Source organism: Pezoporus occidentalis, unplaced genomic scaffold, assembly GCF_034315485.1.
Source record: "Pezoporus occidentalis ecotype Australia unplaced genomic scaffold, CSIRO_AGI_Poc_V1 ctg18, whole genome shotgun sequence".
Lineage (NCBI taxonomy): Eukaryota > Metazoa > Chordata > Aves > Psittaciformes > Psittacidae > Pezoporus > Pezoporus occidentalis.
The window spans coordinates 2,242,775-2,255,761 of record NW_026913640.1 but is presented as its reverse complement, the minus strand read 5'-3'; the positions used below and the strand labels follow the sequence as shown (position 1 = coordinate 2,255,761).

The 12,987-nt window shown below is 38.2% G+C and overlaps 1 protein-coding gene across 4 annotated transcripts in view; it reads right to left on the bottom strand.

Moving 5' to 3' along the window:
• Positions 1-12,987, bottom strand: part of DCLK1 (doublecortin like kinase 1) — a 243,935-nt gene that overhangs the window by 19,469 nt on the left and 211,479 nt on the right. For all 4 annotated transcript variants that reach the window (XM_062615019.1, XM_062615020.1, XM_062615018.1 and 1 more), the window contains 5 exons: positions 10,804-10,937; positions 10,073-10,150; positions 9,342-9,438; positions 7,647-7,727; positions 401-514 (listed from right to left, as the gene is read on the bottom strand). In XM_062615019.1, the coding sequence (XP_062471003.1) occupies positions 401-514; positions 7,647-7,727; positions 9,342-9,438; positions 10,073-10,150; positions 10,804-10,937 (504 nt within the window). The remainder of the gene's footprint in view (positions 1-400; positions 515-7,646; positions 7,728-9,341; positions 9,439-10,072; positions 10,151-10,803; positions 10,938-12,987) is intronic.

Below are 12,987 nucleotides of genomic sequence, written 5' to 3'. Positions count from 1 at the left end.
TACAAATTTTAAGTAATTATCATTTTAAAGTTCTGCTGTCCTTTTACAACCTCTGTGTGGCCTCAATCCATGTGATGATTCTGCTGCCAAGTAAAATGTCATGATCCCATAGATCAAATTGTTGGATCTACATTGGAGTTAGGTCTACTGATCTGGTAAAATGTGGAAGTGTGTGTACAGAACTGTATCTCCTACGGCTGTTAAATAACAATGTGACTCACAAGGAGAATCAATGAAGAAATTGTGCAGAATACCAGTCTAACTATGTTTATATTAATTAAACATTAGAATTATCTAAAGATTAACCCTCTCCAGTTTCTTTTGGTGGCATGTCCTAGACACGCATTGTCTTGTGGGCACATAAATTTAAGTGTTGCGGCTGTGTATTTCAGATGCTTACTGCTATGACAGAAACTCCAGCTGCTGTGCTGTTCGGTTTAGGGCCCGTGTTGAAATGCTTCTTTATCTTCCCAGCTACTGAGAGCTGATGTTCATTCTCTGGAAGGCCATCATCCTGCAGAGAAGTAAAGCAAGATAAAGTTTCAGAGAGAAAAGGTGAAATAAAGGAATTGTGAGGTGATTCTGACAGCACCTGTCAATACAGAAAAGTTTACAAAAAGTTATTAATGAAATATGTGTTAATCTTTGTCTCTAATCTTCGTCTTCATATCGAAGGTATTTATAAGATAACATCATATAATGGCATGAACCAGCATCCCTTTTTAAAAACAATTTATCCAGTACCTTCCTCTCAGACTTTAAGTAATGTTAATTAATAATAGTTGTTAAATATTTTATTATTCTTTCTACCACATCTTAACTTCCACTGCTCAGTTATTTTTAGGTTCATTAATATTTCAAAGCTTGAAAGCTTTGATAAGCTGGGAGATGTTTATGATTCTGGTTACTCATCACATAAATTTAAAGACAATGACTTCAAAAGTAGAAAGCACCCAAGAGATTAGAGAAACCATAGGTCCTGCTTTGGTAGGATGCAGGAAAGAATCTCCAAAAGCCCTGAGAGACACCAATAAGGTCCTTGTCTCATCAAAAGGTTACAAACTCAGGGACTCTATGGTTGATGAATATTGCAGCCATAGCTCAGGGAGTCCTGTGGTGATGAAACCCAGGGAAGCTGAGACATGCCATGGCTGAGGTACAGGACAATCAGAGGTACAGACTGCCTGGGAAAGCAGAGAAGGGCCACTGCCAGCTGTGGGTGGCCTCTTCTTCCTTGCTGAAAGACATATATTCTCAGCTTGAGCTAAGGTGAAAGTAGGCACACAACTGCATGGCCAGAGGCAGACACATGCTCCGCTGCTGCGCATGCCAGGCAAGCCTGCTGTGTGAGGGCTCCAGCCCAGAAGACATGAAGCTGGGCCAGAAGGTGAAACACCCAGCTGAAATACCCCTCTTTGCAGAGAAAAACTGTCTATCTGCACTGAGGCATGCAGGCATCCTCAATGCTGAAGCAAAACCCTAGCAGAAAGGAGTTTGCAATTCTCTGTAAGTCAGTGGGTTGAGTTCAAGCCCAAGAGAAGAAAGGGTTTTTTTAGAAATTGTTGCTAAGAGCCTTATGCCTGAAAAAAAGTGCAAAAAGCCACTGCTTAGTGAGACTTCCCTGCTAGCAGAATATCACAGGACAGGAGTCATAGACAGCTTGTATTGGAAGGGACTTTCAAAGGTCATCTAGTGCAACCCCTGCAATGAGCCGAGACATCTCCATATGCAGGATCTCTGGCAACAATATACAGAATAGGTGGAATAGGCAACAAAATGCAGAATAGGAAGAATATGCAGGATATCAGATCACTGGCCATCCACAATGGTCATTCTAAGCTGGCACTGCATGGTATGTGTAGCAATCAACAGATGAAAAAGCTCTTAAATTCCACTTAAGCAAAATCCTAGCAGAATACAGACGAGACAAGATCAGGGTACAGAGAAATGACTGACTTCTTTTTCTGTCTTTGTAGCAATTCTGAATGCACTTAAAGAGTTACAGAGTTGCTGCAGTAAATCATCAGTTCAGTGAGCATATGGGAATTTTAGGGAGGTTGGTTAGGGTTTGTTATTTATTTAGCTTGGGGAGCTTGTGTTTAGAGATCCCTCACTCACCCCTTAACAAAATGTCCCAGCTGGCAAAATATGGTCAAGTGCACACAGCTGCAAAACACAAAACAACACAACCCAGTAGCTGATTATTGTCTAGCACTGGGGAGTCTTGGCTCAGTGGTATATGACCCCTAAAAATAACCTGCTTTCCCCTGACCTTGCCTTTCCCAGAAGAAAGATAAGTCTGTAAAGTGAACTCTTCTTCATTAGAGGGGGCGAAATAAATAAATAAAAACCCCATTCCCTTGGCTTTCTTGACATGAAAGCCTGCCAAATGTTCATGTCATCTTGTCAAAAGACTAAATTATGGAGAGGACAATGGTTACCAAGACTGTGGTAATATATTATTGGTGAAGCACCACATCCACAGTTCCAGTGGCAATGCACCAGAGACACATAGTTTCGGCTCCAGCTTTTAAATGAGATATCTTCCAGCTCAATGTAAGATGCAGCATAGGGATATATAGGAATTAGTGCATTATTAATTTTTCTTACTACTGTTAGTGCTACATGATGTTTAGCAGTTAACTCTTTTTTAATTCCAACATGCTTTATAAACAAGTTAATATGTATTTGCTGGCTCTGGGAATCACTTCAGCCAGCAATAAAATAGATATTGAGGATGAGAAATGACAGTTTTTTTAACTACATACAAAACAAGCTGCTCTGCACCTTAAAAGGCAAGAAGTGAAAAAAAAAATATCAGATCCACCAGAATCAGCAGGGTAAGTTGTAGAATTGGAGAACAGACTAAACACTGCTGACAAGAATTTCATTGTATTGCTGTAATGGGAAGGATGTCAGACCCCAAAGAGTTTAATTGTTCCTTTTCCCTATTTCACTCTTTTACCATAGAAGATACTTCTTGCATCGGGTTAGGAACACAGAATTTCATCTCAGCTTCATCTCAGCAGTTGGGACAAGATCTTTTAAAGATGACTAATGATTTTTGTTGCTTAACTCTGGGAACTTTAAAGGGTCATGAGCTTCAGAAAATGTTGACTGCTGATGCTCTTAAAGACTGCTCTCCTGAGCATGTCTCAGATGTTGAGCAGTCAAAAAACATTTACAGTTTCAAAACTCTGGCCCAGAATTTGAGTTTTCACCTGGACAATGTAAACTGCTTGGGATCTTAAGATACTTTTTTTTTTTTAATCAACTTCCATAAAATACCTTTCCTGGTCTATTTCCAAGGGGAAAAAAAAAAAAGAAAAGGGGGTAGTGGAGGGGGCAGAGAGTCTTTGAGTCATTAATAAACACTGTTTTCATATTTGCACTGTTTTCTATGGCAGGAGGCACTGCCACTCAAAAAAAGAAAGAAGTGTTGAAAAGACAGAACAAAGTTCAGGATTCCCAGATTCCTACTGCCCTGAAGCACTCAGATACATTTCACAAGCCTGTCACAAGAACTTTACTTTTCAGGTCTAAAAGTATCAGATGAATAGGTCATTATATAAATAACAGCAGAAAATTAGAACAAATAGAAGTGCTTGAAAACCTTTTGGAGCCTGTTTCCTTCAAGGATTAAAAGGCATTTTTCTTCAGGCAGTGTCCTAGGGCGTAACCAAAGGTGTTGCAGCTGCCAAGTAAGAAATGTCTTTTTAAATTACCTTCATCTCAAATGTTCAGCTTAGTACTACTTATTGCCTGGTTATTCATTTCTTTTGCGCACAAATTTCCAATGCAGACACGGTTAAGGAAACATGTAAAAGTTCCAATTCTGCTAATTCTTTTTAGGCTGGTGTGTGCCATCTTCTTCCTCCAGCAACAACACACCACATTTTATATTGATTATTTTAACAGAGAAGGATTTACAGAATGCAATCCACTCTTTTCAGCGTTCACTGGTGTATAAGGAAATATTTATTACTTATATAACACAAAGAGAATAGGCTTGTCCTGTAACTTGTATAGTATAATTCAAGTTATCATCAATGTTTAAAATGCAGACCTCAGGCTTCCAGCCTCTTTTATAACTCTGGTTTTGCAAAGAATTTGAGCAGGTAAAGGAAAGAGCTGGGGTCCCTGCAGGGGAGCATAAACTGATGGATTTGTTTCCAGGTCTAAGTGTACTGCATAGGACAGACAAATCCAAATAAACTAAACAGAGGGGGCAAGGAACTGCTGCTGAATTGCATTTAAAATTCAAGATTGCCATCTGTGGCAGTGGCATGCAGCCAACATCTTTTCAGGTTTTGTTTTTTTGAATTGAAAACAGCTGGGGTATTACTGACATAGGAACTGCTTTACTGGTCTCACTCTGCCCAGAAAAAGTTTTGCAATTTCCAAGAGGATTCCAGCTATTTTTATAGCAAAAACTGAAACTGAAATGAGGGTTGGATCCTACTGAAACTGTCAAAGCACATTCCAGGAATCTCAGCAGTTTACCAAGTAATCACATAGTAAGCAGCTACAAAGCAGAATGGTTATTTACAGTCTACAAAATGGTTTTATACAGTGTAAACAGTTATAACACTTCTATCAAAGGTTTGATCAAAGAGAGAAAATGTTCCTTAAAATTGTTGAAGAAAACACATGCCCTTTTTTCAAGCCAGCTCTCCTATCCGGTATTTTAGCTGCAAGTTTACCACTTTATGAATAGGTTCCAAACTGAAATAAGAAAAGAGAAAGTAAAGTCCAGCATTTAATGCCACGGAAAAGTATTTAAATCTTATCTGGGAAAATCAACTGTTAGGTGAAAGCCCTTTATGCCATTTCTTCTCAGAAACAGTATTTTATAGAAGTTGCAGATAATCACTCAGGTAATTACAACACATAGATCACAGAGCCATTTGTAAACAGGGATGAGTGTATTAATTCCTTGTGCTGAAGCTGGGAAAATGAGGTACAAGGAAGCTGTGTGACAGAATTGCAGCTGGTCAAGCAGGTGATGGTATGGGGAGGAGAGGTCGGATCTAACACCAGTGTTCTGACACCACCATCAGATCATTCTGTCTCTGTATGGTAGCAGGCTGTCCTTGCTACTGCGTACTTCCCAGACCCACTTCAGGGAAGTGTCCTTTTCCACAAAAGCACTCAAGCACCTGTTTCAACTCAACGCTGTTCTTATTTCTCCTTAAGTGAACTAGGATTCCAGCGCCATCTAGTTAATTTTATGCTTCATATTAAGTGCTTCCATGTGTGATGTCCTGAAATAGGAGTGACGTTTGGAATGTGCTCAAGCACCATCCTGAATTGGTCCCACTGCCGCCCTTTCTCATTCCAGAAAGAAATATCTGGAGGATACGTAAGAGAATTCAGAAGAGTTTTGATCTGCGTTACGAACTATTGTTAGCATATTGCTGAAGACAAAATACCTATTCATCTCAGTTGCTAAAAGCAGAAAAGGAGAAATTACAAAACTGTCATGGAATAGTTTTGCTTATTTATGGACAGAACTGCTACAGATTTTGATTGCAAAGAATTATAATCAGCCTAAAACTAGAAAAAACTGCAACAGAGCTAGACCAAAGGTGAACTGAACACAGTATTTTGTTTCCAAGTGTGCATTGTAATCATTGTTTATGAAACGGTACATTTAATGAAGACAAGTAGATCTTTAACTTTCTCTGGTATATACTCCAGTTTCTGCCAACCAAATATTTAAGAACTGGATACAACCAAGAGTTGTATCCAGACCCCTATATTTAATAGGAGCCAATGGGCTCATCCTCCAAAAATGTATCAGACTCCCTTTTGAAATCCATTTATACTTGGACTTTACAGCATCCTCTGGCAGACAGCTCCACGTTTTAACCCGTTCAACAGAAACCCAGGAAGTTGCCAGGGTTCTTCAGTATCAGAGTTTAGGTTTGGTTAGTGGAGCTCTCAAGTGTTAAAAAGTCTCCAGTCCCGTTCCCCATCCTTCCTCATCAGCAGGCACTAGTGAGGACAGAGAGCAGAACTTCATGTTATCTGCGCACCATCACCATTATGTTACTGACAAAGAACCACACCTCTCCTTCATATACCTCTCTAAAAAGTCATACTAAAATACATTGTGGTATAACTGAAGCGAAAAAAGAAAAAAAAAAAAAAAGACAAAAAATGATGCCTGGGGGGGCATTAACAGTTCCAATATATTTTTCAGAAAAAGAGGAAGCTAAATGATCAAATCCTTATGTGATGTAAACACGTGATATTTCAGTAACCTCAGCAGCAGTGTGCAGACTGTCACCGCGGGTGACCTGGCCTCTCTGCAGCTTCTGACCAGTCACTTCCATCTCTTCCTCAGCAGCACTCCAGAAATCCCCACCTGCCCTCATCCAGTGGAGAGAGAGAGAGACCTCAGTCACCAAAAGTCATTATAAACTGTGACAGAACACTGTGTCCAAGGACAACACCTGGCACTGAGGAAAGTTAATATTTCAGCTGCTAGAATGTCATCTTAAAAATGAAGAGATTTTCATCAGACATTGTCCTGGATCCTTGCATTCTTCGTACATCGTGGATGTGTTCTGCATGATAACAGCATTTACAATTTAAGAAAAAAAGTTTGGGCAAGAAGGGAGCTTCCAAGATTAAAGCATATACTTGGTGAACACTTAAGCGATGACCACAATTCTGGGCTATATGGAGGACACTTTCATTAAAAAAAAAATAAATAAATTAACATTTGAAGTTACTGTATATTTGAATTTTTAGGATAGTGTTTTAGTGAGAAAAAGATTTCTGATACAGCAGCTGGGGAACCAAATAGTATTCCAGGGAGGACTGCATACCCAAACTTGCAACCAACAAAATGAAGCAGTTTTCTTCTTTTTTTTTTTTTCTCTGCTTATCCCAATGTATTTTTTTTTCCTCAATCTTTCTTTCTGAATTTGAATCTCAATTTTCTCCAATTTTTCTTTTTTGTCATACAAATATTTTAAGGCATATTAAATAGTAAGAAATAATTAAGAAATATTAAGTAGTGTCCTTGTCTCAACATTAATTAAAGAGAAATCTGCCATATTTATCCATACGCCACCTCACTGATTACTACTTTTACGGCAAATGTCCAGTAGCTTAGAGACAAGCCATGATACATATATAGGTATTTCATGGTAACTCAAATTAAATGGATATGGCTGCACATAAATATACATATATTTCAATGTCGGAAGCTAAATATGATTTTAAAGGTTTCCCTGTTTCACGCTGGTTCAAGAAGGCTTAACACTATGGACTATATTTCAGTATCTTAATCACGACTGTCCAGATTTTTGTGTCCATCTGTGTTTAGGATAGCAAAATGTGCCACTGAATCCATAAGATGATTGTTGGAGGTATAAATTTGTCATGAGTGTTGAGATTTGTTGAAAACCTGGCCCAAAATATTTCAGAGAAAATGTAGCTGAGCATGCATAAAATACTGACTACTCTGAGGTATGCATGATATACTAAACCAGACTGGAACACAGCTTATTTCCAGTTAAATCTGAAACCCTTTTAGAATGTGCTGGCTCCAAAAGGGCATAGAAAATACCTGATAGAAAAGAGCTCAAAGGTGCCAAATTACAAGTAGCATCTACAAGCCTGAAAATACTTACATTAACCCATGGATGCTCAAGAACTTGCAAGGCTGAGAATCGCAGATCTACATCTACTTGAAGCATCATCGTGATAAGTTCCTGAGAAGTAGAATACTGGGTTAAATTTAAGAAACTCTTTTAAAGAACAAGCCAACATTTAATTCAGTAAAGTTCTCTCTTCAGCTGATTATGTAAGAGTTCTCAAAGACAGAGTGAACTGCCAACTGCAGAAATATGTTAAGATTATTAAAAAAAAAAAGAACAACTATGAACTCCTGAACTTCAAGCCGAACTTTTAAATCAATATCTAACAGTGTCTTGAAAAGCTAGAAGACAGTTCTGAGTTACAGTTCTGTAGCCATTATTTAAGAGAAAAGCACTTACCACATAATGTACAAAACAGATGGTGGCATGAAATTAGGTTCAAAAAGCTAATTCCTTTGTAGGAAAAAGCCAGCAAACCTAGAATTTTACTTCAAGCTCTTGTATAAATGGCATAGAAAAAAAAAATAAAAAATCCACTTAAAACCATTTTTCATTCTTGATTTCTCCTGAAATTACCTAGTTTTCAACTAGCATGTAAATAAACATATATGTAATTTAACCACTGCGTGGATTGTTCAGAAAACAGGATGGCAGCATGATGGCAAATAAAGGGGTATCACCAAAACCCAAAGTTAATAGCGACAAGTGACGTTAAATAGTGACAAGTGACAAATTAGTGACAAGGAGAAGTTAAGTAAATAGGTTAATGCTTCAAACCAGAAATTTTAGGCTGAGCTATTCAAAAGAAGGAGTTTCACAGCAGAATGATGGCAAAGGACTTGCAGAGTTCTCATTATGTTGCTATGAAATAGAGCCTGCTACAACACAATGATGTGGTAATTACGCATTTATCTACAGGAGATGACAATATACTTAGTTTTATGGTTTTGGCTTTTTTTTATTACATACACATATATATTATCTCTCTCTATATATACATGCATACACATAACTATAACGAATGCCAGATCTCTAGAAAATCTGAGTTAAACTGTTGCTCCAGTGCACTAACAAGAGTTAAAAAACTTGATCTGCTCTGCAAGTGTAATGAACTCTGGTGGGGTCTGTATCTGAAATGGACTGTACATGCTTTAGCACACGTCAAGCTCTGCCTCCTCTGTGGCATTTGCCAAGAGGCTATAGCCCATGAACTGGCGGCCAGAACAAGTCTATTTCATACCACACTGACAACAGTAAGAAATTGCAGGCAATGCAAGGCCTGGTTCTTTGACAGAAGGAAACAAGACATATCATCTAATGAGATTAATAAGGGGAAACCAGCCTCCCCATAATGTTATTATATAATATTTGAATGCTCCAAGTTGGTATCTGGTCCCCATCGTAAGTACATATAAAGCGCAGTCCCAGGGAGCTTTCAAGCTAAGAAGCGTACTTCTATAAGAAGTTACTTCAAAGTTTTCTTGATCAGTAAGGGTCTCTGTTGTGTGAGACATCATATAGACATGGGGTCCATTTCAGAAACTCCCAGAGTCTAACAGACATACAGTGATCAAACAACATCACACGTGGTGACCTAGAGGAATTTATAGGTGTAGCAGGACATGTATGAAACATGTCAAATACAGCACTGTGAGAGAACACCATGCATTAGACACTGGTACTGGGAATAATACTGGAAAAGACAGTATCATCTACTATAAAACCCACCTTTGCAGAATCAGAAACATTGTCCCAGTATGGAGATGGAAAATCCACTTGTCCCATCAAAATCTGGTCAAAAAGCACTTCTTGGTCATCTCCACTTCTATAAAGTAAAAACCAAATAAAACCAACAACAAAACCCACGAAGAAATTATTTCCAGAGATGGTTTCAATAGGCTTCTTGAAATTGCTTTAATTGATGTTCACTTAGTATGGTTTTGGAAGCTGTTGATTCCTGCCAGGCACACAAGCATGGGTGTGAAAGGTGAAGTAAAACAAAATGCATTTGGCACATTCTTTCTGAGGTAACCTGTTTGTCTTCAGGATTGTCAGCAACTTTGCAATTGTTTTGATGGGCAGGAAAGATCTCGTATGTCCTTTTTAAGTGTCTTACATTTTAATTACCTTTTACCAACCACAAAATATTTTATATTTGGTCCATGAAAGAAGATGCTTATTTCAGTGTGCATTTTAAACATCAGGCAAAGGCACACAGAACCTGTAATGAAGGCTCTTGTTTTATAATGCAATGAAGCTTAAACTAAACAAACATGAGACACAGATTTTACAGTAAAATCACAGGCATCTATGGGGTTTGTGTAAATTACTGTGCAGAGCAGAGGAAAAAAAAACCTATGAGTAGAGAACTGTTTCCAGTGGGAATCTCTGTGCTTAATGCAAAAGCAGCACAGGGACCAATTCACAGAATAAGGATGGTTGAATAGATCAGTCCATACCCACGGAATGGAGGAAACCCACAGAGCAGGATGTAAGTAATCACACCCGCTGCCCAGATGTCCACCTTCAAGCCGTATCTAGAAGTGTGAGAGACATGGTTAGAGCCATTCGAATCCTATGAACTACAGTACAAGAACGGAGGAAGCATTTTCAAAATTATTAACAATTTCTTATATATTCTTATCTGAACTTTCTCTAGGTCCTACCTGCCTATCCTAATTCCACTTTAAGATCTTTTTTTACATTTATAACTTAAAACTACGTTAGATCAGAATGTAGGAGTGTAGAGAAGACATTGTACTGTATTCTCCAGTTAGACAGTGATGCCTACCTTCACCTAACATGAAGCCTGCAAAGGTGACAAAGGATGCTCAAGCTAGCAGGCACCTACTCGGTGGAACAAATCAGAAGATGACAGTGTGTGATAATGAAATCAAATTAAGTGAATGATAACTTAAGAATTACTTCTACTGTATCTGCAAGTGGTTAGTTAGTAACTCAGTGTTAAGCTGAGAAGTCTGAGGACAACAACTGGCAGAGGAACCTGATATAACTCCAAAGTTGGCCCTGCTCTGAGATGGTTTGGACAAGAGAGCCTCCTGAGGTTTCTCCCAGATAAACTGTTCTCTAAGCCATGATGCTGCATCATACTTAAGCAAAGGTGGCATAAAATTCTTATTTTATGCTCCACTGTGTATACATTAATGAATCATCACTAGAAGTGATTTACCCAGTTTCTGCAATGATTTCTGGAGCTACATATGTTGGGGTCCCACAAACAGTATATAAAGGTCCATCCACAATTGTTGCTAGGCCAAAGTCTCCTAGCTTCAGGGACTTGCTTCCATCTTGGTGCTCATAAACCTAAATCAGGAGGAAAATTCAAAGGTTTAACACAATACTATTAAGGTAACTATCATATCATTTACTAACTGCCTTCTAATTTACAGTCTTTTTTCTCCTCCTAACCTACAACATACTTTTCTGCATGCTTTGAAAATTCGGTATTTGGACAACTTCCTTTGAATGCACTCAGGGTGTTTGGGAAAGACTTACCTTTTTACCTGGACAACAAAGGACACAGCCAGCTAGAAGGTAGAGCCCAGAAGCAAAGGGCTGACCTTCCAGCAGTGACATTCCCCAGTTAACTCCCCACTGACAGCAATTCGCAGTTTAGGGGTTTTGAGTTTATTAATTTTACTTGCACAGAGCTTAAAGGCTTACACAGGATTTTCAGCTTCTTAGATAATACAACAGTGACTCCACTGATAGCAGCAACAGATTCTTTCCCGTGTATTGAAGTCACAAGACACAAGCCAGGCTGGAGTGTTTCACCTAGAAACACTATCCTTTCCTTGGATGACTGTTAAAACACCAATCAGTGTCTTAGTGGCATTTCATCATCATTATCAACGGGCATAGGTTGGGCTGCTAAGGAGCATACTTGAAAATCCTGTCATAAAACATGATCTTCTGGGTTTTTATGGGTGCAAGGGGAGATTAAGGTATAGTCACAAGAAAAATGCTAGAACCATCAGAAAAAATATACAATATAAATGCAAATTGTTCTTTAATGCAAAAGAACAACTTCTAACTTGCAAACACTGGAAAGTTACCAAAAATATTTAAAATAAAAAAGTATCTAAATTAAAACACTAGACTATGAGTCTTTCCCTAATCTAGCTGCTTGTTTGGGTTCATGCTTCCCATTTTGAAATTGTTTATGATGCATTTTAATTCTGTTTATCACAACAGCCCCTTAAAAACTGGAAACAATTTACAGGAGGCACTTTATTATTTTGCAACCCAAGTCAAAGCTCTATGCAGTCTGGCTCACCAATCCTGACAACAATTAGCAGTAAACAACTACACAAAAATAGAAGATATCATACCTCACAATCTAAACCAAAATCATACCCATCTTGACCAGCTACTCCTACATCAGAAACCACATTTATCTACAACTACTTGCAGAGAAAAATCCTATATATCTCCTTACAGAACCACAATTACTTCCACAATGAATCCTTGAACAGTTTGTGAATGTGAATGCTTACTTCGTGAAAAATGAAATCTTGAAGGTTCACCACTGTTTGCTACAGATCTGCTATAGCTAGTAATAATGATATATACTTTACAGCCCGGTTTGTCCTTTGTTAATGTTAGTCATGTCTAAAGAGAAAACCCCTCTGTCCTGAATCCCTGCTACCAGCTGATAGAGCCTTAAGCAGATATTCAGAATAAACAAAATCCCTCTCCTTTCCTTATGTTATTTTTAATAATACAACTGGATCTTTAAGAGGACCAGCAATTTCATACAGATTCCCATTTCTCTGCTACTGCAAAGTCAGGAAAAAAAAAGACAGGCTTATAGCACTAGGAAAAAAAAAAGCAATTATTGTTTTATTAAAAACACAGATTGTTAAATACATCTGGTTCCTGAAACTAAAGAAAGTCCTCTCTGAAATGGCAGTAATAAATCTAATCTCAACAACAATTTTAATTAAAGGCTAGAGACTAGAGCTTTACATATTCACTTGCTGAAAATTGTGGAGTGTGTATTTAGACATGAAGAGCTGAATCCAGTCTAATCAGCATCTCCAATTCTACTTCATGCAGTTATCTCTTACAAAACCCTCTGAGTTGTGTTAGCCTAGTGAACGTTCATAAGTTTCTTCATTCAACAGACCTTACCTTGCATGACTCATATACCCTAGAAACTAATTGCGGAAGAAGCTTGCTTGGCAATATTTACCAATGCAGAAGATTTGATGCTGTGCATTTTCTAGTATTTTGCCCCATCTGTTTCTAGGAATTACTTTCCTTGGAAAACTTACTTCAGTTGACTTGTTAAATTGAGGAAAGTAACTTTTGCTCACCCTGTTATAACTCCATATAAAAAGGAGCCCAATGT